Source organism: Andrena cerasifolii, chromosome 8 (genome assembly GCF_050908995.1).
Source record: "Andrena cerasifolii isolate SP2316 chromosome 8, iyAndCera1_principal, whole genome shotgun sequence".
Classification (NCBI taxonomy): Eukaryota; Metazoa; Arthropoda; class Insecta; order Hymenoptera; family Andrenidae; genus Andrena; species Andrena cerasifolii.
In genome coordinates, this window is record NC_135125.1 from 8,510,865 (window position 1) to 8,538,647 (window position 27,783).

Consider the following 27,783-nt stretch of genomic DNA (forward strand, 5'->3'; position numbering starts at 1 on the left):
GAGATAAAATTAAAGAGTGAGAAGTGGCGCAGATGTTTCGAGACAGTGACTGTTTAACGAAGAGACGCAGAATTTTGGAGCGCCTTTTGAAAGGCCTGCGCCTTTTATTTGCAACTTTAAGGCGATGCCTTTGAAGCTGAAATAGCCACTAAACATTTGTTGTCATATAGTATATATTTAGGTTATATTTTCTGTCACTTCGAGGAGCCGACCACATAATAATCACGCGTATCCAGTCTGCGCATTTTCACTAGCCCAATTCAACATTCAATACAATTTTGTATATATAATGTTTGTTGATAACTGCTTTCTGCAGAGGACGTGTAATAAGTGTATTTCATGTTCTGTTTCGGTGCTTTGCTAATAAAAAAATGTCTAACCTAACAAATTTCATTTTCTGGGGACATTCCCTCATCTATTTTCCCTTTTCACTTAGAATTCTTTACTGCTAACGTAGAATATTGTAGCATAAGCACATTTCAAGTAATTGAAATGTACAATGAATTTTCTACGTTTACAGTACCAGCCGACTTTCCGTTTAAATTTTTATAAGTATAACGGAACAGCTGAGAATTTCTTTCCTTATTCAGAATAGAATACAGAAATAGCAAACAGCTCCCTCTCGCGTTCACCGGGTAATCGTCGATCTATCGGTATTACCATTTCTGTGCAGTAAAAAATGCTTTAATACCGACCTGCCGAATCGGCCAAGTCGCGTGACGTGTCTACCCCCTTAAGAATAAGTAGCGACTGAGAATACCGCCCTAACTCTCCCGCTTGATGCTGAAAGTCCTGTGGACCGATCACATGACTGGTTTTAACGTTCAAAACGAGCGTCGAGCATCAGCATGAAATCGCACCTTACAAGTTATTTAAATTCAAAATTTGAATAACAATTGAATAATACAGTTCAGCAATTTTAGGTGTTTTCGGCTAATTTATTTGAAAGAGAAAAAATTATTGTTTTGCAGCACGCATTCAATTCACTGCAAGAGTCACTCTGCTAGTCATATTGCTGGCACACATTGCCGTGCAATATTTCTGATTATTAATCAGAATTATTACTTACATGTGCATCTCATCATTTCGAATTTCTGGATACAATATCATAAGGCCGGTACACAAGCTACTACATTAGTAGCAAAACTAGCAAAGCGAGTTTTACATGAGGGTCCTCCTTTAGATACAGAGTGGGTTGTAATTTTGATTTTATGATTCGCGTCTGTTTCGAGTAGTTCGATTGTTACGGTATGGCTGATGCAGGACTAAGTTTAGATGACATAATTCAGAAATCAAAATCATCAGGGATGAGAAGCAAAGGTGGCGGGTGAGGCAAATTTATGAAATCAGTAGTAAAACTAACTCTATCGTGACTATTGTGTTATCGATTTCCTTATAACCTTAAAACCAAGCCTCCGATCCACCAGAGAAGAAACTTACTTCTTGGTATCGCCTGCGAATACATTCGAAAGATTTGTATTCAACTCCGTTTATTGTTTTTAGATCCTTTCATTATTACATCGGTAAAGTAATTCTATTCACTATATCAATATTAACGAAATAATTTTTTCTCTCCAAATTAGGTGCTTTGACTTAAACATGTAGCTGTGTCATGACGGTTTAAAAAATTTGAATTTCTCGCAGATATTTTGTGACCACTGTTATATGATACTTCCCGTTTCCAAAAGTTTAAAAATCATTTAATTTAATTTAAAGCGCAATGTCCAAGCACCATTTACATTAAACAATTATAATGTAATTCATATTTGTTTATTTATGTCTATTCGTACTCTCCATTATTAATATCTTAATGTCAGCGTAAATTAGGTAAACTAAGGTTTAAAAGATGTATTAAATATAATTAGAAAATTTTATCATCCTTTTTATAGTATTCGAAAGAGAATTAATAAGGGCGCGCGTGCTAACGGTTCTGTAAGAGGCCGTGGCTCGCAAGTTATTACCGATGCACGGTTTAAGATCATACAAAAGAATCGGGAGAAGCTTACGGATGCTCGGGACAAGCTCGCTGAAATTGCGAAACAAAGCGACGCCAGATTGAAACTGGATAAGATTCGGGCATCTCAGTTGAAAAAAATAGAGCCGCAGTTGCCTGGAATTTCACGAAAAACAGGTCGCAATGGACGGTTATCTCTATCGACTAATAAAATGCCTCCGATTATGCCGCACGCAATTGCGCCAAACATTTCAAACAATTATATGCCACCACCAACAAGAGCGGTGGGTTACAGACCGCCTCCGCTTGCGGAGCCTCATTATATGGGAGACATGAACATGGATTACAATGATGGTATAAAAAGACTTGCCTTAACGATATGAAGTAATCTATAATCCTCAAGATCATTTAACGCATTTGTATGTATGTTAGATTATATGATGGAAACTGCGCCATTGCGAAGGACTGTGAGCAATGAGTACGCTCCCACGCCACCCCCTCCACCTCCTGTGTTCAGTATTAAGCCTACATCACCGTATACATGGGTGAAACCTACGAGCAGTAATGTAACAAGAATTATTCCTTCTCGTAAACCTGAAATTGAGAGAGAGCGAGAAAGGGCCAGGGACTACAAAGTTATCGCACGTTCTTCAATGGTAGGTATTTTCCAGGACAATTGAGGACCTTGCAGGAAGAGGGGTGCAGCTCTATCTCTGTCAACTTCCAGTAAATTAGAAAAAACTGTTTATGAAATTATTGCTTTGAGTTAACATTGAAAAGATAACATTAATTGAAAAATATGTGTTTCCATACAGTAACAAGTTATTCAGTTGGTAAGTTTTTATTTCTATTTTGGGTGAAAAAATATTAGTATTAAATATTTAAAATATTAATATTAAATATTACAAAATATTAAATTTGTAATATTAATATTTTCCGGCAAAAATATAAATAAAAACTTACCAACTGATATTATACCTCATAAATCAAAACCAGTAAAAAATGGAGCTGCACCCCTCTTGCTGCAAGGTCCTCAATTTATTGCACTTGCTTTTTAAATATTAACATTCATATTTGTACTTAATATTTTTAGACAAAAGCTCCCTCTCCTTCATATAAAGAAGATTGGAGTTTTGGCACAAAATCGCGGTACGCATTTCTATTAGAATATTTAATGTAGTAGAAAACAATGCAGTTTTACGTACTCTATGATACTAAACTTTTTTTATATACAATATTGAATAGTAATGTTACTGGTAGGACTATATTAGCTGAAGATCCAATAGATTCAAAGTATTATGATTCAAGAAGTCATAGAGATGTGGGTGTCAAATCGAGACTGGATTCGGTCCCAAATAAGCCGCGGACCATGGGTGTTTTATCTCGGCCCAAAACGAGTCCCAGTTCGTCATCACAGTCTACTGGTTATAGAATCGTAGTGTCAAATTTACAAGCTAATGTTACTCAGGAAGATATCAAGGTAGAATTTGCAAGTTATTATGAAATTAATATTGACTTAAGGGGGAATCCTATTTTTTCAGCTAAAAACATAGCAAAGTTTGGATTTTTTAAAAGAAGCTAGCGATTCCATTCCACTGAAAATTGGACCATGTTTTTATGCATCTTTGAAGAAGTTGCAGTTTTTTATTTATTAATTTTCAGTGATAAATATAGGAGTTATGCAAAAATAGGATTCCCCTTAAGCTTGAGGAAAAAGTGGAAACTAATATTTTCATACTTTAGGAATTATTCGAGGACGTAGGAGAATTACTAGTGTCCAGATTAGTACGGCCAGGCACTGCAGAAGTAATTTACAAAACATTAAAGGACGCTACTAAAGCTGTTGAAACTTATCATAACAGGCAGTTAGACGGCCATCCAATGAAATGTCTTCTCGTTAATCCACGACCAAAAAATAATCCAACGGGACCTGCTGTCAGGTCTCTTACAGAGTGAGTATACAATTATGCGGCTTTTATAATTCTATACATAGAATTATACCGAGTCATAATTATTGTCCGCGGTCATGAATTACGGGCTATGTATAAGCATTTCTGTTTCCGCGTACTTTGCAGATCCAGAAGAAGCGTTAGTTCAAGTTACGTTCAGCCGAGTTTAGGAGCAGTGCATCGTGCATTGTTCGACGATTCTTAATCAAATATATCAGTTTTAATAAAAAAAAAATGGGATGTATAATGGTAATGAATTTTATTCCTAGTATTTCTAAACAGAATAAAAAGCTGCAAATAGGGGTGGAATTAAGGGAATAAGAAAAAAGCGAGTCGTAGAAAAAAAAGGGGGTCAACGGAATTCGTATTAACGAGATATCACTTATTTTATCTTTAATTTGTATAAAACAGTACGCTTTGGCAGATGAAGGAGAAGAGCATTGATAGTAAATGAATTTAAATTGTAATCGAGAGACTCAAGACGCTTCTTGTACATTTATTATACTCAAATAAAATAACAAGCATTTAGGAGTTTTTAATCTTTCGTTTTCAATGGAATCTCGGGAAGTGGAAGGAAATAAACACCTTTACATGAAAACGTACGATACGGTACATAGTTACCCGGGATGTTCATAGCGTGCTGTTGAATGAACGGTAAAGAATTTCGTGGCGTTTCGCGGGATACAGTGTAGACAGAGGGATTGAGCGTTACTACATTAGAAGCTAATGTGTTAAACATTTTATTTGCGCGGTATAAGATGATTACATTAAGAATACACCGTGCATGCTGTTACTGGCATGCACCGAGTCTTTTCAGGGATAGGTATTACATTACTGGAATGCGAGCAAGTATTTGGAATTAGTTGACGATTGCAATTCAACGTATTAAATGGCACATAAATAATTTTATTCCTTCATCACAACTACAATTTCTAAGGGAGAAGAAATTCGCGAGACACAGCTCGACGCGTCTCGCTCATTTTAATCTCGTGTATCGTCGACAGTATATATTAACGTGTACCTTTGTTACCCTCGCACATCCACATGGAAAAAAGATATACAATTAAGATACAAAATATAATAAAAAAAAAAAAATTAATGTAAAATAGGTTTAGTACCTAGTACAGACGATACGCTGGAATCACACCGTTTAGATATTTACAGAAATGCGGCTAATTAGCACTGATTACCAATACTGAATCCTTGACCTCGGAAATAATTTAATCTTGTCCTGCCTAAGTATTCGCTTGATATTGAACTTAAGAAACCTTCAACTTATTCTCACTTGACTATACCGTTACGTATAAAAGTTTCTATTCCCATTCGTTTTACCGTTAAGAGTAACTTTAGCTTCTACGATGATTGCTCACTTTGGATTTGTTTGGCAGCCGGAGCGCTTCCGCGTAAGACATTTCTAAGCGTTTCAACCGGGCGACCTCTACAGACGCCGTACTGGGCTTGTAGTCCCTGTACTCGAAATTACTGTGGGATTGCTGGCGATTGCCGTCGCGTGCGTATATGTTCGATTGTCTTCCTGTACTACCGGGTGATTCTTTAGTCCTGTTTGCGTAACTGTATCCGTTGCACATGGTACCGTTCTGATCAGCAGCCGTGAAGGGCCTGAATTTCTTCTTGCCGCCGCTGTTCGACTTCGGAGGGATGACTTTAGGGTTCGTCGTTGGAATTACATCGGGTGTCGCCGGCCTATCGTTATAAGACAATCTTCTGTTGGTATGTTTCTTTAATTTCTTCGCACCGTGTACGTTGATCGACAGATAATCCACCCGGTTTCCGTTCCGATGGCCCACGATCTTCCCGTTTTTAACATGCGCGTGACACGAGTCGTTGCTCTGTTGCTCTTTCGTGCCGCCGGATTGAATAGGAGTTTTTGTTCTGTACAGTGGCTCGGACACCACCGAGGAGACAGCGGAGGAGATAACGCTTTGATTATCGTCCGTAGTCTCGCTAGGAAGATCCTCATGAGCCAGCACCGAGGACTGCAGTTCCGAGTTGTTCGTACTCGTGGAGTCGTCCAGAAGCGGCAGCTTCTCGCCCTCGTCCTTCGCGTCGGCCGCCCGCTTCAGGTCGCTGAATATTTCGCTGAACAGCCGCTTGTACTCCGGCGTCTTGCGGAATCTACTCTCCAGCTGGCTGTTGTCGTCGTAGATGCTGAACTTGCAATCCTCGCCGTCCGCGATCGAGCAAAGGAGCGAGCCGGGTCTTCCCTCGGTCTGCGTCGCCTTGTTGCTCATCTCGTCCGAGAACCCGGAGGACGATGTCTCCGCTTCGGAGAAGTCTGTGGGGGTAGCGGAGCATGGTTTCTTACCGCACATCTCGGCTTTGGCACGCGCACCGTTCCCAACGACTGATTTCGTCGACTCCTGCTGTATCTCCGCCTCCAGCGTCGGGTGTTGGAAGCTGTTGAACTCGCCAGACATCTCGAGCTCCTCTTGCAAGGACATGCAGGCCACCGGCACGTTGTCCTTTCGCCGCGGAGCGGAACGTCTCTGGACCTCCAGCAACGCTTGGTACTTCTCCACCAGAACCCTGTACGGGTTCTGGCTGCTGGATGTCCCATCCTTGCTTTGCGAGTCCTGTAACCAACGTGTTCACACGGTTTTCTATATGCTTCGGAAGGATTTCGAGACTAAAACCACTGGGCGCGGTTATATAAATGAAACTTGGAAGTAATTGTCGCTCAAGTGACTTTATACTGGGCTTGTAAAACGTGTAGGAAAGATAACGTTTACTGGGTTTAACGCAAACTCTTGTTGGCTTGCCAGAAAGCTGAAATTAATTGACGATGCAGCTACAGTCTCGCGAAATTTAGCATTCGTTTAATTAAATTCAAGGGCGGATCCAGGGGGCGATAAGGGCGTTCGCCCCCTCCCCCAGAGGGTAATAAAATAGAAAAATATTACGACATTGTGTATTACTCTGTGCGAATAATTAATGCGAATTTAATTATGTAAGCTATAGTATCAGATAGAGATAGTAAAATATAAATTAGAAGGAAATCTTAAATCTTGTAAAAGAAAGTTAACAAATTTACTTATGCACTTTTACATATTTCGCCCCCTCCAAGAAAGGCTCCTGAATCCGCCTCTGTTTAAATTTAATTATGATCAGGATTGCGTGAGACTGAAAAGAATGGAGTTACGCAAGAGTCGCTTTAATATTCAAAGTGGCGCTGCCGGATTGAAGGTGAAGGAAGCGCCAGATTTATAGGACATTAAATAAAATAGCGGTAACATTTGCTGGAAAAATACGTTTTATTTAAGATCGTATAAATCTGGCGCTTACATGGTAGAACAGAATTTTAACAAATACGTCGACTAGATATACTAACAATATTCGACCGTGCTCAGTGTCGAGCAAGCAACGTTTCAGAAAGTAAGGCAAACTTAATTGTATAAAATAAGCGGCGTCAGCAAATTTACCAAATCTACTTAAATTTTACACAAGGAGACGCTTTTAGCGCCTAACTGCGAGCAACCAGCCGAGCGTCGGCCTGTCCCGTTGCTAAGGGTAGGATCAGTAAGGAGAACTGCAGTACTTCAGCTGCTCGACGCTCGGCTGGTTGCCAGCAGCTAGGCGCTAAAAACGGCTCCTTGTGCAGCCCTGCCATACGATTACAAGCGACGATAGAAACTTATTTGCTAATTCGTTGATTTAACGCAGTCTTGTCATTCTTTGGAAATTAATTGTATTTCCCCCTCCTACTTTTCTCGGTGATGTATAATATCTACGAATTGCAGAAACACCTCTAATTTCCTTACTTATTAATTAATAATGTAGACACGTCAAAGTGCTCCCCGTCATGGTTTCTATACACTAAATAACTTACGATATTAGCTTCGTCGCGGTATCTTAACCGACGTAAGTGCTCTCAGAAGTTTCGTCCTGTTTTACCCCATATTAATCGACCCCACCGAAAATTGTACAACGCGTCCAAGTTTGCGTTTATAAACGTTAGTACACTATTATTCCCCGTTGCTCTGGCAAGCAATCAAATGAAACTAGAAACAGTCTAACCCGGAAAAATACCCCCAACGTAGAAACTATAAAACGAACGCTGTTTAATCCTCCGTGGTCACACCCCAGGTAATATTTTTCTCCTCGCCAATATTTCTGTAAAGTTTTAGGGCTTAATATTGAAGTGTAAAAATTTGGCGAGTTAACAAATAAAAATCGCTATTTTTTCAACTACAAATTTCATTGTATCGAAATTTACATTTCTACTGTACGAGTATAATTATCACTGGGAAGTTAAAGGATTCAAAAACACGAAAATGGAATTTGTGATTGCAAGAAGGCGTGACCACGGAGGGATTAAACGGTTCTGAATTTGGAGAGAATCTTTTGCATCGCGTAAGTCGTTAAAAAAAATTACTATCGATCAATGTGAAAAATTGTACACCCCCTTTCGGTTGCGAATCAGCGAAACTTGGAGCGGGCGTTTCAACGGGCGCTACTTTAACATCAAACAACAGAATAGGAAAGGGCATTCAAGTCTGCGGTACAATTCTTGTTCTACGAGATGCAGCAAGACGTCTCAATGCATGCAGCAAGCGAAGTCTCCGGATCGTATTCTTTTACTTCAACGTCTAATTGCGAAGGTTAATAGGTACTTGTGTTGGCGTCAGCTATCTACCGAGTACCCTAAAGCAGTTCTTTACGACTCTTGAATGGCAGAACCTTTTCCAGAATGAAGATCGGTATTCGGAAAGGCTTTAATAACAACGGCACGATGCATTCGTTTTTTATGTACCATACGGTGTGAAAGAAAAAGAAAATTATCGACGGTGCTTTCCACACAGACGCGAAAGTTGTCCACAACAGGGAACGAAATTCTCTATTCACATTTTTTGCCTTGGTTCTCTTAATCTTTGTTGCGATTGTTCCCTAAAGCAAATAAAACTGAATTACTCGCAGAAGCCAAAACAGTAGAAGCATGCCAGAATAGTGCTGCCGCGAGATTCTGTGGCCAAAGTGTCTTTTACGAGGCATTCGGAGCTAGGAAGCTAACACCGCTCGAGCAGCAAGAAAAATAATGATACGGATAATCTGAATCTTTATGAATGTAGCCGAGGCACAGTTAGAAAGCGACGAGCAAGATATTTCTCATGCGCCTACGGTTCCGGCGAAACAAGCTCTGTAGAAATGAGAGGAATAATTTACCTGTGTCACCGGCTCAGTATCGCGTTGAGTGTCAATGAGCGACTCAGCGATACTGATGTCGTCGTATTCCTCCTGGTCCAGCATCACGGACAGTTCGTCGTGGGGTTTAATCTCCATACCGCGCAAGCACCGCCCGCACAACTGCCCTCGCCTGAAAAAATCCGAATCCCCTCGTTATCAAAACCTCCTTTCCGCGCTGGCGAGGTATGAAGTCCGCGAGGCTCGGTGCTTATTGCTATTAAAATTCACGCGGAGAAGCCTAATATCCTCGTTTCACGCGCCGCTATTATCTACATCAGTAAAAGTCTGAAGCGAAGGAAACTGGAATTCAGAAAACGGCACTTTCAAGCAGAAGTGGAGTAAGGTTTCCAGCGATCCGTACCTTACTTCTTCCAGCGCATTTATTTCCTCCTGAAGGTTTTTTACGTCCTGTGCCTTGCTGCGCCAAACGTTCAACTGCTCTTCCAAAGCGTTGTTCTCCTGCACCAAGGCGGTCAGTTGTTGCCCGAGCTCCGCCACTTTCTTCTGCTCCCTCGTCCTTTGACTCCGGGAGTCTTGCAGCTGCCTGAGCAGCTCGGTGACTTCTTCCTCGCTCTCTGCGGCTGTTGTCAGCTGCCGGACGTTCACGTCCACGTTCGCCTCTTGGAAAGGCTTTTGGCCAGATGGGGCAGCGCTCTGAAAACGTTTTTTGCAACTTAATTTCAGCTCAGGCGCATCGGTGACTTAGATATTGAAACTAGCAGGAAGAACTTATCGATGTACTAGTCATCTACCTGCCACGCGGTACTGTTTGCTCGAAAGTAACAGTTTCAGCTGTTATAGGCGAGGTATCTATTGAACGTGACATATTTATCAAAGGAGCTTTTGTCGAGGAATTGTTCAGCTGAATGGAATAGAAACTCCGCCATGGAAATTATAAGCTGTACGATGGAATAGAGATTTACTACTTTACGTTCGGTAGCAGACGGAATAACCGATAATTATCGAATTTATCTAGCATCGTGCAAACGGAGTTCTATGAATATTAATACCTGTTGTATGCTGCCACCCAGCGTAACCGATGCTTTCCATAGAGTGGTCTGTGTCTGCGCGGTATTCGTCGATCGACCCGCAGCCTGTTGCCGAAGCAAACTTTCATGTCGCTCATTTATCTCGTCAAATTTCTTCTGATATTCCTCGCACCGAGCCTCCAGACACTCGATCGTTACACACTGACTGTTAACAAAGCGTGGGAATAATTTATTAATACTAGAACCATCGACGATTAACATGTATATAGATACAGACATAGTTCTAATACAGCTGTATTCGAATACTCGAGATGTCGAAATATTCAAATATTCGAGTTGCTTCGAATAATTCGAATACCTGAATATTATTTGAATATTCAATTAATTGGGAGTACATATTAATTGTATTCTAGTATGTAATTGTTTGTCTTCGAACGATGAATTTGAAACTTTATTAATCTTTGGCAAATTTTTAGCTTCCTATAATAATGTCTGCTTGTACTAATGTGTCAAACTTCATGTTGAAAACAAGTGAAGCTAACTAAAAGCTTGTAATGAAGTATCGTAGATCGACTGCGAAACAGAATTGAGCATTATTCCAATTGCTTCAAGAAAATGTATACGTATGTAACGTAATTATCAGAATAAACTCTTTTTAGTACAATATTTTATTTAAATAGTATATTCGAATATTCAAATCTCTAATTTGAATTCTCCTAATTCTTCGAATATTCGAATATTCAAATCTCTAATTTGAATTCTCCTAATTCTTCGAATATTCGAATATTCAAATCTCTAATTTGAATTCTCCTAATTCTTCGAATATTCGAATATTCAAATCTCGAATTTAAATTCTCTGGTATTTGAGTACTCCTAATTCTTCGAATATTCAAATCTCTAATTTGAATTCTCTGGTATTCGAATACTCCTAATTCTTCGAATTCTCTGGTATTCGAATGCTTCTAATTCTTTGAATATTCGAAAATTCAAATATTCAAATCTCCAATTCGAATATTGGAATCCCAAATTCGAATTCTCTGGTAACTGAATATTCGCAACAGCCCTAATTTCTATCAGAGCGGTCAGAACGACAGGTTTTTGAAAAAAATACCTTATATGGGGAGGAGTGTCATTTACATAATAAGTGTTCTAATAAGTGTCACGAAGAAACTTAGAAGGAGCACGTAAATTCGAGTTATCCTCATGATATCACAAATCAGGAACTTTTGACTACTTTACTAATTCCTAGTAAATAATATTGCATGCAAAATGGAGGCTTTTCCTGTTGTTGTTGTTCGTTTCCTTTTTCATATCAATAATTTCTATTCATACATATGTATGTAAAATTAACTCGTTACCAATGATAAGTAATGCAAATTTATACTAGGCTTTTAAAGAGTATACTAAATTATAAGAACACAATATATTCTTTTAAAATCTAACGCAGATTTGCATTACTTTTAAAAGAATGATATCTAACAATACAATATATTAGGTTTTGCAGAAATCTGCAAGAAACAAAAACGATCGTGTAAAGAATGGCGGTGGTAATTTTCGTACCTTTTCATAAGTTTCTTGTCACTTGTGTTTTCAATTACAAGCCGGTGATTAGCTCGTTCCAAGTCCTGGATACTGACCTCGAGTTGCTCGTAAATCTTCAATCGCGAGTCATTTACTTCCCTCAGGGCAGCAGTCTGTTTTTTCATATACTGAAAAAAAGAAGGCCGCGTTCGAACGTAAAACGAATGATCGTTATGATCAACGGAAGCGTTTCGATGCCTAATTATCGGCGAATTACCTCTATTTCTTGTGCTTGTTCCTCGACGGTGGACTGGTGCAGTTTAATGATGTTCTCCAATTCTTTATTCCGCTCTAGGAGTGTCTTGCCGAGTTCTGCTGCCAGCTGTAGATCTGAAATAGATTTGCAGTCAATTAGATGTTAGGAAATTATTCAGGTAGCTTTTCTTGCTTTACTGTTCGAAAGTATTTTAAAAATAAATCTGAATATGTTTTGGGGGATGATCGTTATCCATATTCGATTGTGTAACGTCCTATTCAATCGATACTACATAGTTTTATCAATTATAAAATCCACCATTCGCACATTTATATGACTTATTTAGAGAGTTATTCTATTTTTTAATTACAAAGAATGTTGCAATAACAACTCCCACGATTCCTAAATTCGCTTGGCGTTTGATTCGCTAAAAAAATTCACCCAGAAGCCTAAACTATCGTAATTAATTATATGGATACACGATAAAACAGATTTATTAAATATTGTTACTTATTAAGGTGTAGGAATGTTTGCTCATTTTCTCTGACAGGAGATGTTCGGCAACTCGAAAATTAAAAAAGATCTGAAACTTTGCAGGAGTGTACTTAGTTCAAGTATTGCTAATAACGTGACAATTTTTTGTTTTGGCAGCGAAGTGGTCTTAAAGGTAAAAGCATCCCCTAGAAGAAACTGTGAGCTTTATTATGATAAAAATTCTTCGAGAAAAATAGCGGTGCGGATGTAGATATTATGATTTTTTTTTTTAATTCTTAACCAGATTGTAGCAAATCAAAAGCCATAAAACACTGAACTAAACTTTTTTCGGTATCCTGTACAATTTCGCAGGTATGGTTATCACCCTTAGGACCGTTTCATTGTCGAAACAAGAAGTGGTCCCTTTATCATCATTTTTTGAATTTTCGAGTTGCCGAACATCCCTTATCAGTAGGGGAGACCGGGGCTAGTTGATGCAGACGAATTATCTCGACACCATATATATGTAGCTCCATTTGAGCGAGATATGTGAAGTTTGTTGTTCAATTCTTTCGTCCAAATTAACATTTTTTCATTCAGTTTGTATGCATTTTCTCAAGTTTTCGTTTACTATATATTAAAGAGCAAGGACCAAAGTATATTTTGGCATATTTGTTATTAAGTAATTAATGCAAACAAAAATTTAAAAAATTGAAAACTGAATAATGTATCAACTAGCCCCGCAGTGGAGTAAATGATACATTTCACCTTCGTCCAAATAACATTTTTTCATTCATTTCGTATGCATTTTCTCAAGTTTTCGTTCACTATATATTAAAGAGGAAGGACCAAAGTATATTTTGGCATATTTGTTATTAAGGAATTAATTCAAATAAAAAATGAAAAAAAATTTAAACAGAATAACGTACCAACTAGCCCCGCAGTGGGGTAAATGATACATTTCACCTTCGTCCAAATAACATTTTTTCATTCATTTTGTATGCATTTTCTCAAGTTTTCGTTTACTATATATCAAAGAGGAAGGGTCAAAGTATATTTTGGCATATTTGTTATTAAGTAATTAACGCAAACAAAAATTTAAAAAATTTAAAACTGAAGAACGTATCAACTAGCCCCGGTCTCCCCTACACCTAAACGACCCCAAAATCATTACCTACAAATTATCGACTTCACTACAGTTTCCAACTACCACAACCTACAATACTTCCCCTCTGATTTACCCCTGTTATCCACCACCCCTCTGATTCAAATAAAATGTCGCATCCTCGAAAACTTCCGCAAAACTCAATTCTACCATGCGACCATTCTCGATCTCCAAGTATATTAAATTTGCCAAAAACGTCCGCCTCCATCGCAAGAGAAACAAGCCCTTCACCGCATAAACGGTTCAAAATGAGTTTCTTAATTTCTCCCGCGGCAGAGGTACAGCGCGGAGGGATCGCACGCGCGCGAAGATCGGCTCGTTGATTTGCCTCTGCTTTAATTACAACCGGGCCTAACGCGATTCGATCTGTGGCGAGCGCTCTTTCTCGTTAGCGATGACGGAACCATCGCGTGCTAAAGATCGTGCGCTGGGGTCCCGAGTGATTTGAAACTATCGGATAATGCTGGATGTTCCGAGCAGTTAAACTCGAAGTGCTCCGGGCCCGCAGAGCGCTCCCCCGTTTCGAGAAACCGACGACCTCCAGCGGGCCCGGCAGTCAAGGAACAACCGTGCCCCAACTAGGGCCAAGGACCTTCGCGGTGAGCAAACGACCCAACTACCGTTTTCTCCTTGCCACCCCCCTCAGCCATTAAACCTCTCGCTTCAACGCGCAATGACAAATACCATACTGCGCGCAAATCATCGCCACTTGTAATTTTCAAACTCTAATACTTCGCAATGTAAATCATAATTCAGCCGCGGAATAGCACAGTAGCGAATTTCGAAGCAACGCTCGTTTGAAAACCGATCTTCCCCTCATATTTATGAACACACGCGAATATGTATCGGAGATATTCGAATCACACTTTGCACCACTTTGGGAGACGACCTTAACAGCTCGCGAGCTTCTTATAAAGGATATATTCTTAGAGATCGTGTTTACAGCTTGGGGAACAAGACAATGTTCATCGGATCATCAGTCTCTCGTCAGCGATTTTGGATTTGAAACTCAACAGATATTTCATTGAAACATTCTGTCTCCTTTTTCGAATTCCAGAACACCTCGTTGTTTGTTATTAGCTTCGCCGTTAATCTTTAGAATATTTTTAATCCTACTTTCAACTGGGCAAACACGCGAGTGTCAAAGACTTGATTGTTGAATACGTAATTATTAAAGAACTACTTGTCGCACCCAGACACATTTTGTCTGGACAAATCAGACACCAACGTGCGATAAATTTAAATACCAATTGAATTCTATTCCTCCACTTGTGCCACAAAATATATACTTCACGTCGCGGAGCTTTCCTCCAGCTCGCGATCCCGTGCGAATTTATAATTCCATTCAGAAATCAATTAAAAGCGAAACCCCGCGTCGGCAGTCTCGTGCCGAAGTGGACGCACGTGTCACCCTGTCAGATTTTCAGCCGCGCGAGCACATTGGAACCGTCCGCACGAGCTTCGGCGCCGCTCTCATCGGACAGTTCTCCATCTAGGATATACCTTCCGGACCTTGAAGACACGAGAGCTCGATGGAGTAATCCCAGCAATCCAGCGAGTTCATCTGCGTCTGGGGGTCCCAAACGACGTCCACGCTAGGGCCGTTCATCTTCCCGGATCCAGAGCGCCGGGTGGTTGTCGATGGAAGTCTCTCCTCTCGCGACCTTCTCTATTCTCCACTTTCCACTCCGATCGCCGAGAGTCTCCCGGGGGCGAACGCGCGAGATCGGTAATTGTTGACGACCCAGGGCCTCGGTAAGGACTGCTTAATTCTGGGACGGCGGATTTCGGTTGCCGCTGGGGGGCCGTCCATCCAGGTGACACGATTCGCGTACGACTGTTCCACGCGGAGAGGCCAGGTTATCGACCACAACCGGTTCCACCAAAGGCAGCCGGTCTTCTGTGAATCGCTAGGTAGCCGTGGAAGTTCCACCGCGCAGCGTGTGCAGGCCCAAACGTTCGAATGCCCATCCAGGTGCTGGCCCGGCTCCCCTCTCCTCCCGCTCGTTTCCCCTACCCCCTGCATTCTTGCGTTCTCTCTTTCTCCGTCCCCTCCCGAAAAGCCGCCGCGACCGGCAGCCCCTTCCCACGCGCCCTCTCGCCCCTCCCGCGGAATACCACTCTTCTTTCACTTAAAGTGTAATTCCCTTCTGACGGCGGCGAGCATCTTTCCGCAGGTACTCTCACTCCGCGCGGCCACCACCTCCTCTTCCTTTCCCTTCTTCCCATTCCGCAAACGCGTATCTGTTTCTGCGAGGTACACCTCGCATGCACGTGCAAAGGCTGTTCCACTTCGGGCGGCTTTTTATTTCGGGCCCGTGTCCTCGTGCATGGGAACCCGTCGCCGCGACGTGTCGATCCCTTTGTTCGTCTCCGGAATCGCGTCCCCGCGATTTTCGGGCAGGGGGAGGATTGTTTGCTAATGCGATAACGCGGCGGGGCGGAAAGATGCAGCTGGAATCTCCGAGCTTCGGACTTCTTTTTGCTGAGAAATATCTGGCCCAGCTTTTGATCAGATATATAAGCAGCTGATTGATAGTGTCTAACAAGGTGTTTAACCCTCGTCAGGCGGCACTATTTTACAACGTTAACAGACGGCACAGGCACAATTGCACCCTCAAATATTTTATATGAATATTCTCACTGTTCGTGTAAGTTGTACGATAAATTCATAACATTTAGACTCAATGAAAATCAATAAAAAAATTCCCTAATTTTCTTATAAAATAAAGTTTGGGAAATTTTCTTATGAAATAAAGTTTGGGAAATTTTCTTATGAAATAAAGTTTGGGAAATTTTCTTATGAAATAAAGTTTGGGAAATTTTCTTATGAAATAAAGTTTGGGAAATTTTCTTATGAAATAAAGTTTGGGAAATTTTCTTATGAAATAAAGTTTGGGAAATTTTCTTATAAAATAAAGTTTGGGAAATTTTTGTTATAAAAGAAAATTTGGGAAATTTTTGTTATAAAAGAAAATTTGGGAAATTCTTTATCGCCGCTTTAGGGGAAATAAAAAACTATAAAACTTTGAATTTTAGTTTTTTTATAATATCTTTTACGGTTTCGTAGATATTCGCGATAATGTGGAAACGTACCATTTTCTCGAGGGGGAGTTTCCACCACCAGGGTCGCTTTATTGCCAAACGAAAAACTAGTCGGCTTATTAGCATCATCTGTGGTACGTCTCCGCAAAGTTTCAATTTTTTCCTCGAATTTTCGAGTTGCCGATCTTCCCTTATCAGTGGATTCTCAAAAATTTTCCCTCGCCTGCAAATTTGCAGTAATGCATCACCCGTGTAATTTGTACTTTTCCACAATTTCCCCTTGTCGTTTGCATTGTGATTTGCAATGTTAAGTGGAATGCAAACGCAGAAGGCGGATGTTTACAAGCACAAGGTTCGCGGCAACGGTGTGCCGTTATTTCAACAAAAATATTGTCCTAAATGAATATCAGTAAACGCTACAAAATGTGCGAAATCCCCACAAAATTACCTTTTTACAAAAACCTACAGAAAAGAACGCCAAGTACATAACTCCTTAAAAAAAATCCCATTTAAAAACATTGTCGTCAATTAATACGTCGTAAATTAATATCATATCAATTATTCTATATTTAATTTCAATACAGTAAAAGCGACGAGAATGTCTTCTGAATTTGAAATTCCAGCCACCCGGAGCGCGATGTAACACGTACATTTGCCACCTGGACAGTCATTTTGAATAAACACAAATCATAATAAACAGAGCGATAGAACTTTCGAGGATGCACAGGTACTCCGCAGGTATTTACGTCGTAACCAGGAGAACTATTTATTGCTCGATTCGGAAGCGTAAGTATGGGTTAAGCGTATGGAAATCTCGCTATGCATAAACGATTATCTGCGAAACGATGTTCCTGTTTGCACACGCGATTAGCATATCTGTTTCGTGAACCGTCCAGGTATTGGTAAATAACGCATTTATTTCAGCCGATTAAGACGCTTTCGCGTCCTAATCTTGCTCGATTAGATCCTCCGTAATAGCGCGATAATCGTTAAAAGAAAATATTTTCATAATGCATCACCTGAAATTCCTTTTCTGTTACTACGCGTATTACGCTAACTGATTACGCCAAGCAGAAGCCTAACAGATATATTCTTTATTTCTATATTGAAGCAACAACATTGAACGCTACAAGGGTTCACGATCCTCCCTTTTATCTGCATAATATAGATACAACTTTCAGGAATTTACTATAATGAATTTCCTGGATGATTAATTATTTAATAATGCGCAGAAAGTAGCAGTTTAGTAATATTATCTTGTTACAGGATACGTGAATAGTTTTCCAGCAACGTAGTCCAGCTTATTTCATTCAGAAATGCAGAATTCGATTTAATTTAAGGTGCGATGAATTTTTACTGCACTAGCACAGAGAGTCGTCGATTCTTTTTCAGATTTATGTATTATTATTTAAATAGTTCTGGTAATCTGTCGGCGATGCTGAAATGCTCGATGGAGAATGTCTTTGGACTTATTTTGATTTTTATTGCCTCCCAGGGACAAATCAATTTTTCCGCCAAGGTTCGAAAGTCACGCTGCATAATGAAGTCCCGCGAATTTAATGACAATGCCGTCGACGTGCAATCTCTTCGTCGACGCCGTGACCTCACGATCTCCATTCATGCAGACTGCTTATTTTGCCTGTCCTTTGTCTATGTAACAGTGCTGCAAACTGATGGATCATCGTCGACTCTGTCATCAAGATACACTTTATGTAGATGGGTTCGTAGTTCGTACAGTCGAAAGGGAAATGAAAGAAAGTCGAGAAGAAGGACCGCGAACGTCCAAAGGCACAGAATCAATTAATTCGTTTGACAGTCATTTTCACGAGATTCGCGTTCACCTTAAATGTATGCAGAAGTATTATAAAGTGATTCTTGTCTTTTGTAGTTATAGTTTGTTTAAGAAAACACGAGGAACAATAACAAATGAATTGACGCGATAATTTGTGAAATTTGTAAAGTTAGAGGTAAACTTTTATTGTATTTCATAAATTAAACAGCGAGGTGAAGATTTGTAACTTCCATGTACAATTCCACGATGCACCAATTTTTTCTAACAAATTTTTCGTTTATAATTTTTAGCTCGAATAGTAACGATTGTATGAACAAACTGTAAATAGAAGAAATGTGTGTCGTGACTAGCTTTACAGCACTATGTTTTTTAAAACTCAGTTTAACATTTAATTTTCCAATATTTCTCAGCGTTTAGTCAATAATTTTTCCCATTTTCGAGCGCCAGCCCCTTTATTGCATCCGAGCCCGCAATTGAGCTCTGCCTATTTCCAATTAGTCACTACTTGGTCTTATAATTATTTTTTTATTTCTATGCTTCATTAATTTTATTTCTATGCTTCTTAATTTCAACGAACTCACTCTCCCTGGGTTTACAGTAAAATAACAGAATAAAGTAATGGATAACGTAATAATTAAATTGAGAGAGCGTGAACTAAAATTCAGATTTTATATTTTCGTAATACTGATTTTCCTGCTACAGCATCACGTGCTCCAGTCTGTGCTTTAATTATTATATCGGAACTGATAGGCAGCGTGTTTCGCCTAAGTGATTATCTTGATAAGATCCTGGAGATAGTGTTAGAAAATCTTGATAGCAGTTCGGATTCCTTGATAGCCCTATTGCGGTACTGAATCGAGTTGCTTCGATAAAAGATAGCTGCATCTCACGCTGCGGGCGAACGAGGTTTATCGCACCGTTAATTGGCGCCTGCATAATTCTCCGGCGTGCGTGTAAAGATTCTGGATCAGCTTTATTAACTCTGTTAAATTACTTTTCTGTGTTAAACATTTCTTTGGGTAACGGGATGAGCAAAGGCCCGCAATTTCAGACAATGTTTACGACGATTTAATGGGACTCTAATCAGCAGTGTTACCTCTCGGACAGTTTCATTTATATACCACGATTCTTATAATTTATCACAAGTAATTTAGACAAATTACTTAAACTGTCTTTCTGCGTGGCAATTGGTGGACTTCATAAATCGATTACATCTATTCGTAACGAAAGCACTAGCCGTGTCTGTCAGCAAGCACACACAACAAGTACCTGCAGATATTAATCTGTCTTGTTTTTTTATTTTAGATAACCTGGTTGCGAGTGACAGTGCTCACCCGAAAACCACCCTTTTAAAAAGGCTCCTTGGATGTCGCTTGTAATTTTATCATAAACGCGAATATTTTTCTACAAAAAAATTACCAAATGTTCTTTAAATGTTGCTCTTTGAAGTGCAAAAAGTTCTGTCAAAATATATGCTTTCGCTTTCTCAAAAAAAATTCACAAACATTCGCCTCTTTTCGACCTCCTGACTAGGTATAATCTTAAAGTTGCGTCCTTTTTTATATCTACAAAATCGCGTGGAAATAATTCTCGGAAAGATCCATGCATTTCAAGCTACCCCCGCCAGCGCTGCTTAATTCGATAATTATTTAAACATTTTTTTTCTTCGTAGCAAGTGTGTTTCCAGGGCGTTCTATGAATACACTGAATGAACGATCTATCACAATCATCTCGAGAGTATGTCAGATAATAAAAATGGGTTCCTAGGTAAAAGCGGTGACTCGTTCTAAATATCTAACAATAAGTAAAAGTTCGGTCGACCAATACGCGCATGCCGGCAACAAATTACACGCTACACGACCACAGAACCGCGACTAACATGGAACGATGAGTTCTGAACTGGCTATTTCTCTGAAATTTATGAAGCATAATGCGTGCCTTTGTATGATACCGAGCCTCGAACTTTTCATTTCACAGGGAGAAACGCGTCGAAACGGGAGGAAAATTGCGAAGAACGTAAGTAGGGATCCCATATGTCCCAGTTTTTCCCGAGACAGTTTTAGATTTTCAGCTTTTCCTCGGCTTTGCCCCGAAAAATCATTTCGGTACGCAAAAATGTCTAGGTTTTTTTTAAGGGGTCACTCCACTGTGAAGTCGTGAAGAATTGTCATTTTTTAGGATTTATTTTTTAGTAAGCGGAAAAAAACTATTTCAGAAAGATATGTCAAGATTTTTAACTATTAGTAATTTGTAATTAAATATATAATGCTCTAAATGTGGGTATAAAAAATTTGTTTGTGTTGAAAATTTGCAGAGTAATTGATTAATTCTTTAATAACAAATGAACCAATTCAAAAACTATTTAAGAAAGATATTTCAAGATGTTTAGCTATTAGTAATTTGTAATTAAATATATAATGCTCTAAATGTGGGTATAAAAAATTTGTTTCTGATGAAAATTTGCAGAGTAATTGATTAATTCTTTAATAACAAATCAACCAATTCAAAAACTATTTAAGAAAGTAAAAACTATTCTATCATGAAGAATAGCGATGTATGTATATAAATAATTTAGAATTATTTTGTCGCAACTATAGTACAAACGTAACATATATAATAATAAGAAAAATACGAAATGAGCAGAAATGGGAACATGATCTTAAATTGGGACAGTTACCATATTTTCTTTCACACGTGACCCCCGCTCCGCCAAAATTTTTTTCCCCTGTAAACGCCTCGGTTTTTCATTTAAAAAAAATGGGGTCCCCCAGGATAAGGTCCAGTTCCAGCGATTGAAACGGTTCCGAAGCGGACATCGCGCAATGGAGCGCAGCCGCGCGGGTGGTTCTGAGGGCCTCGCGGCCCCGTTTACCGGGAAACCGCGAAATCCCCTTCGCGGCGCTGGGTGGAGGAATCGCTTCACCGTGGTATTTCGATTTAAATAACCCCGCCGCGACCCCGGCACCGCCGTTCGGTCGGCTCTCCTGCCGAATACTTTCTCCTGGGAATGCTCCGCGAGACGTTATTAATCTCTTCATCGGCCGAAATAAAAGAGAGGAGGCTATTGTTATCGCGGAGCGAGCCGCTCGGCCGTACAGGTGCGCGTGCAAATGTTGCCGTGCCGCGGTGACCTTTCGCGAGCGCAAAGAAGGCACACAGGACGGTGTGAAAACCCGCTTCGAAGATATTGCTGATATTAACTGGAGTATGCGCGTCAGCCAACTGGACCATTACCGACTACACCACACCCTGCTAACAGCGTATGGGCAGAGCGCTCAGCGAGCCAGCAACAAAGCACCTATCGTAACTTGCTCTAAAATGTAATTTCACGGCTTGCTCGGCCGCGGAACCGGCACCAGTGTGGGAATTTCTTGGCAGATAGGAGCCAAAGTGTGTAACGACGATCTCCTGGATTTCCATACTTTCTATCGGTGTTATTTTGCACCGTGCACCTTTGACCACGCGGCACTCGTTACCTACGGGTAGTTCCATTTACGCTGTTTCCGTGCAATGTCGGATTCAAATGCTCTGGCAAGGGAATGTTTTAGGAACAGCTTCGTGAGGCAAGTGAGAATAGTAAACACCCAAACGCCCGGTTGCATATCGATTATTGGCTAAATCAAAGAGATGCCTGCTCTTCCATTTGTCCTAATCTATATTTGCAGCAGCCGGACAAAAAAGTTGCCACTTTTTCGAACCACGTTGCTGCTGTTATTTTTCAATGTCAACTGAAAACTCCAGTATGTGCCTAATGTAAAGTGATCAAACGTCCCGCATTTCAGCCCTTTTTCCCGCATTGAAAAAGTGTCCCAGATTGGACGTGTAACCTTTTACATTTTCGCAGTGGCATCAAGTTATACTAAGCGAGTACTTGGATATTCGAATAGTATTCGAATACTTGGATATTCGAATGGTATTCGAATACTTGGATATTCGAATGGTATTCGAATACTTGGATATTCGAATGGTATTCGAATACTTGGATATTCGAATGGTATTCGAATACTTGGATATTCGAATAGTATTCGAATACTTGGATATTCGAATGGTATTCGAATACTTGGATATTCGAATAGTATTCGAATACTTGGATATTCGAATAGTATTCGAATAGTATTCTCGGCGCAAGGAATGAAGTAAATACATAGTCACTTCTTTACAAACATAATATTTTCTATTTAATCTTCTACTAATCAGTGTTTCCCAACCTTTCTTGAGTGGCAAGCTCATTTTATAATATCCAAATAACCCGCAGCACGCCCATACAAGGCAAATTTAATAAGGTAAAGAAAATTCATTAAAAATAATTATTTCAGAATATAATTTCAACTTAATATTTACTCATCTTAATACATATATTAAATATACTTAAAGATATTTAATATAGTTGCGCTTGCATTTGGGTAACCAGGCTTTTCCTTTTTTCCATTTATGAAAGACCAGTAATATGGCAATGTAACCACATTAAAATAAATAAGTGCCAAGAATCCTTAACTAAAATTAACACCACTTTCTACTTAATCCGCAATATTTTATTTCCAAACGGACTGAAAAAGATCGCGCCGCAAAATGCAATGGGGCGTTCGCGGGAATCCTTTCGTTTGACGCGCAACTTCGAACGAGCGTTCACTTGCTTTTCGCGAAATGAATCGCGCGTCCCGATAAACCGTGCCATTCCCGCTTAAGCGGCACGCGGCGCAAAAGATTTGCCATCGGTTGAAATGAAGCCGGTTCCGCGAGCGGCAGGAATACGTGTGCTTGGTTCCCATCATTGTGCCGGGCGGTGCATAAAGCATACGAGCGACGTTCTAGGAGCATTTCTCTCGAAGATGCTCGCACCATAAATTCCGCGAGCCTCCGTTGTCCTGGATATTATTGTTTATTTTCACACGCCGTTTCGAATGCGCGCCATTCGAGCGAGGCTTAACGGTGCAAGAAAAGCGGCCCGTTTCATGAATGCGCACGAGGGACGGTGGAATTTTTTCCAAGTGCCCGACCTTCGCGAGCGGAGGAAAATTCTTCGCGGAGACGCTTAGCGAAACGAATATCGCGAGGCTACTGTAATAGCTTCTGAATAATACATACAAACTCGGACGATCAATCTTTAATTGAATTTCCATTCGGCCTCGAATATCACTTTCTGTTACGGAATTCTACATACCAAACACTTCAGTCGCTGCTTTGTGAAGTAGCAACTGCAACACTGAGAGAATTAATTTTTTAATAAAAGCAGGCGATAGATTGTCGTGGTAATTTTTTTTTTGTACGACGTCATAGAATTCATTAGACACAGAAAGGAGCACCTTGCAACAAGAGGGATGCAGCTGCATATTTACCAAGTTCGAGTCAATTAGAAAAAGCTGCTTATAAAATTATTGCTTTCACTTAACATTGAAAATAGAACACTAATTGGAAAATATGTATATTTACACAATAAGTAGTAATTATTCAGTTGACTTTTTATTCCTATTTTTGACGAAAAATAGTCTGTAATAAAAATATTAATAATAGAAATATTAATATTTCTATTTGTATTTATTTGCAATAAATCGCTGTTTTGTTGTAGGATTTGCATCAAACGTGCGGCAAACGATGTAGGATTTTTTATTACAAAAATGGAGCTGCACCCTTTTTGCTGCAAGGTCCCCAAATGGGTCATGAGATAAAATTGATTTAACTTTCGATATTACGAGTAAATTCTCTACTCCGACGAAACAAATCATCATTACGACTAACGGTTTGTTAAATCATAAATCTGCTTTATTTCCACTCTCCACGCAATGTCTTCCATTTCGTATGCACCTTAAGGAAACGAAAGTAATAAGCTAATCCTTTCTAAAGGCAATTGCGGATTTAATACGCTCGTTTCATTGTAGAACCCGCAGAAATAGCTGCGAGCATATTTATTTCTTGTGTCTAATAGCGAAGAAGAAACCGCGCGCTCCATTCATAAAGAAGAGGGCACGGGAGTGTTGTGCTGGTCGAGAAATCTGGCTCTTCTCACGAGCCAGAAATGGTAAAAACAATGCGTAATAACATCCGATCTTATCCGCGGTATGTCGTCAAAAGCCTAAATATTCCGCGGCGAGTGGGTGTAGGAGCGTGAAAAAAAAAGAGGAAGCTCGTTTGAAAGCAGAGGATGAAAGTCGGCAAAAAGTGGCAGACGGCTCGGTTTCTATCGCGCGACAATTATTCACGGCGCACGCATAATGGCCCCGCGATACCCATCTAAATGGCGGTCAATTAATTTCCGGACGCCTGTCGATCGTCGATGGAGATATAATTGGGTACGGGCTCAATTAGCGCGTTGTAGCTGATACGTTAATCCGCGGGACATCTACCGTATGATGTATCGTAAGCGTAATCACCGAGTCAAAGTGCCGGTGCGCAACGTTGATCGATGTACCGTCATCTTTGCACGGTGGACATATCGTTCGGAAGAGGGGTAAATCCAACTGGGAAGGAAACGGCGGAGAGAAACGCGGGAACTCGCTTTCAAATGTGTGTAGATTAGAGCTGTATACATTCGAATATTCAGATACTTATAATTATTCGAATATTCAGATACTTCTAATTATTCGAATATTCAGTTACTTCTAATTATTCGAGTATTCGAATACCTACTCCTAATTATTCGAGTATTCGAATACCTACTCCTAATTATTCGAGTATTCGAATACCTACTCCTAATTATTCGAATATTCGAATACCTACTTCGAATTATTCGAGTATTCGAATACGTACTCCTAATTATTCGAGTATTCGAATACCTACTTCGAATTATTCGAGTATTCGAATACCTACTCCTAATTATTCGAATACTTCTAATTATTCAAATACTCAAAATTATTCGAATATCAGAGTATTCTAATTATTACTCCTAATTATTCGAATATCAGAGTATTCTAATACTTCGAATTATTCGAATATCAGAGTATTCTAATATTTCTAATTATTCGAATATCGGAGTATTCGAATACTTAGAATATTCGAATATTCTTAACAGCCCTAGATGAATCTATGTGAATCGCTGAGACACGATTTTGCCACGCTCCTTATCACCCTCTACTTTCATGAAATCTCGCATCAATTAAAGCGTCGTTACTACTTTGCAGGTATGCATTTTTTGAAATATTAAATATGGCAGAAATATTTCAGGTGATGAAGTTAGGTGAAACACCCTGTAAATTCATTTTCTCGATTTCTCAGATTTTCTCCATTAAACGGCGCCGTTGTGCTTGGGTCCAAACAGACCCAGCACCGGTTGAGAGTTAAGATTGCATGTTATTATCGGAATAGCGGAAATATCTGTCACTATCTCGGAAAATGGTTTAAAATGCTAATGTCCAGCTTGATTATTTTTCTTAATAGTAAAGCCACATTAAGTCCTTTTTGTGTTGGATAATCTGGTCCAGCAGGATCTGTTGGACGACTAGATTACATACTTTATGAGCGATGGATTATGTTTGCAATATCGTCTACAGGCTTCTTTATGTAAGTCTATCATTTTTCAAAGCATTTTAGTGGGAATTAAAACGAATTGAGAAATATCCGAAAAGAACAAAAAGTGGCTTCAAATGAAAGGTATTTAGAGGCTTGCCTCTCAGCCTCTCAGCCTCTATGCACTTCTACCTCAGACGTGAAAACCAGAAGCTGACCTAACAAACGTATACTACACCTCTTTGAACCAAACTAATCAATGTAACAAAATATTAAATTCCCCTGCATGAAACAGTTTAGGTGTATCATAAATTAAACAGTGCCTTACCAGTGGCTCACTCAGGATTTAATTTCGGGGGGAGCGGAGTTGAGTGGGTAAAAATATTTTTAATGCAAATTCGAATTTTTCGTTTCTCTGTACGAGAGTATACCAGAAATGATTCCAGATCTCATAATATTCAAATTAGGTAGAAGCTATACCTACAGTCTGTTGCGAATATGTATAATTGCCGAGTTCATCTTCGCAGTTCCTTCAATTACCTTCGGGGGAAAGAATCGTATCTACGGTCATCTCCTACCTGCAGAGATATAATTGCGAGTAGTCATTACCTTCGAGTCATCCGTGTATTCGCTATGTAACTGTCCAATGTAATACCGCCGGAGAGAATGGTAAGGAAAATACTATTTTCTAATGAGATACAACAACGTAATTGCACCTTCGAAAGCATCCTTCTTGTCCGTCTACGTTCAACGTTGGACGCTCTCCTGTAGATGGTCATTTACGAAGAAGCGCGCCTACGTACGTATACAGGGTGTTTCTGTAATCGCGGTACAGCCGGAAAGGAGACGATCGCTCGCGTAAAAATAAGTCGAAAATATAGTAGAATAAAATCTTTTCGTAAGGGTCCTAATAAGGTAGGAACTTTAAGTTTATTACAGCCTTTTAGTGCTGTGATTAAATTATTAGGGCTCCCTCCCTCGTCGCGGGAAGTCTCTGTGCCAGAAACGAATGTTACATATGTTCGCCGTTGGGTTTCATGCGAATTTAATTAGAAGACAATGAACGGGCTCGCATGTAGTTACTTTCGTCGCGTGTGCAATCAGATGGAATTAACGTTGTACAATTGTGCGCCAAAGTAATCCGCGGGGCCGCCCCCGTCCGTCGAAATTGGCCCGTGGAAACGATTGCGCACGATTCGCAGGGAGATAAACGAACAGTTAATGTGGAGGAAGTAAAACTGCGCGTAGTAGCAGAGTTCGGCATTATTCGAATAAATTTTTCTCTGAACGAACTTCGAATAAAATGAAGTTATTCGAGTGCAACGAATAATTTTTTATTCGAATTAATTTTTATTTTTTTAGTCATATTAGTAAGTGTAATAAGTATGTAGAAAGGTATTGGAGATAAAAGCGAATATTACCGTTAATATATGGAATTTATAGCGTGAAATTATTGAACAGTAGATTATTACATTTGCTTGCCCCTTTCGGATACTTTTAGACAATATTTAGACAAACAGTTTTTAGCTTATTCGTGTGACCGTATTCTTCTTGACTTTGCCAAGCAATTGTTCAAAGGAAGACGTATCAGGCGATGGTACTTTCACTGGTGACTTTTATTAGGCATTGCGAGTCTATTCGATGCACCTATAAGGAGACTGGCGAGCAGATTATATTCTAAAACGATAGAACAATGCTTGTGCTGTCTTAGAAAGGAAAATACAAATAATTATGCCAGACGATCGTGCTTTAATGGCTAGGCTGTTTTTGAATCAGCTCCTTATGCGAGGAGAACGGATACGCATATCTTAATGCCGAACACTTTTCTCCATTTCGGTTTCTATTGTGATTTGGTTCGCTCTTAAACACTTTACTTCTCCTTATAACGTAGCAGAAAGCGTTCGGAGTGTTTTTCAATCATTTAAACATTGATCGGTGCCTTTATCAGTTTGTAATAATTTTTTTTGTTAACACTTCGCTCTCAGTAGACAGTGTC

At 39.7% G+C, this 27,783-nt stretch overlaps 2 protein-coding genes across 6 annotated transcripts in view; one reads left to right on the forward strand and one right to left on the reverse strand.

Moving 5' to 3' along the window:
- Positions 1-1,171: 1,171 nt before the first annotated feature.
- Positions 1,172-4,442, forward strand: LOC143372486 (uncharacterized). 2 transcript variants are annotated; one of them, XM_076818676.1, is made up of 7 exons: positions 1,172-1,327; positions 1,890-2,308; positions 2,387-2,610; positions 3,048-3,103; positions 3,200-3,434; positions 3,698-3,906; positions 4,030-4,442. In XM_076818676.1, exons 1-7 carry the CDS (start codon positions 1,251-1,253, stop codon positions 4,106-4,108), a joined length of 1,299 nt encoding a protein of 432 aa, XP_076674791.1. In that variant the 5' UTR covers positions 1,172-1,250; the 3' UTR covers positions 4,109-4,442. The 2 variants fall into 2 exon arrangements, with proteins under 2 accessions (XP_076674791.1, XP_076674793.1); XM_076818678.1 differs by having other exon boundaries at positions 3,215-3,434.
- Positions 4,443-4,788: 346 nt separating this feature from the next.
- The window catches only part of Centrocortin (cerebellar degeneration-related protein 2-like), a 98,579-nt gene continuing 75,584 nt past the window's right edge, over positions 4,789-27,783 (reverse strand). For 2 of the 4 annotated variants that reach the window (XM_076818626.1, XM_076818629.1), the window contains exons 2-7: positions 11,893-12,005; positions 11,655-11,803; positions 10,116-10,299; positions 9,467-9,759; positions 9,085-9,235; positions 4,789-6,497 (exon numbers count right to left, since the gene is read on the reverse strand). In XM_076818626.1, the coding sequence (XP_076674741.1) occupies positions 5,250-6,497; positions 9,085-9,235; positions 9,467-9,759; positions 10,116-10,299; positions 11,655-11,803; positions 11,893-12,005 (2,138 nt within the window). In that variant the 3' untranslated portion in view covers positions 4,789-5,249. Of the gene's footprint in view, positions 6,498-9,084; positions 9,236-9,466; positions 9,760-10,115; positions 10,300-11,654; positions 11,804-11,892; positions 12,006-15,013; positions 15,210-27,783 lie in introns of those variants that run through there. The other 2 variants (XM_076818625.1, XM_076818624.1) reach the window with 2 other exon arrangements.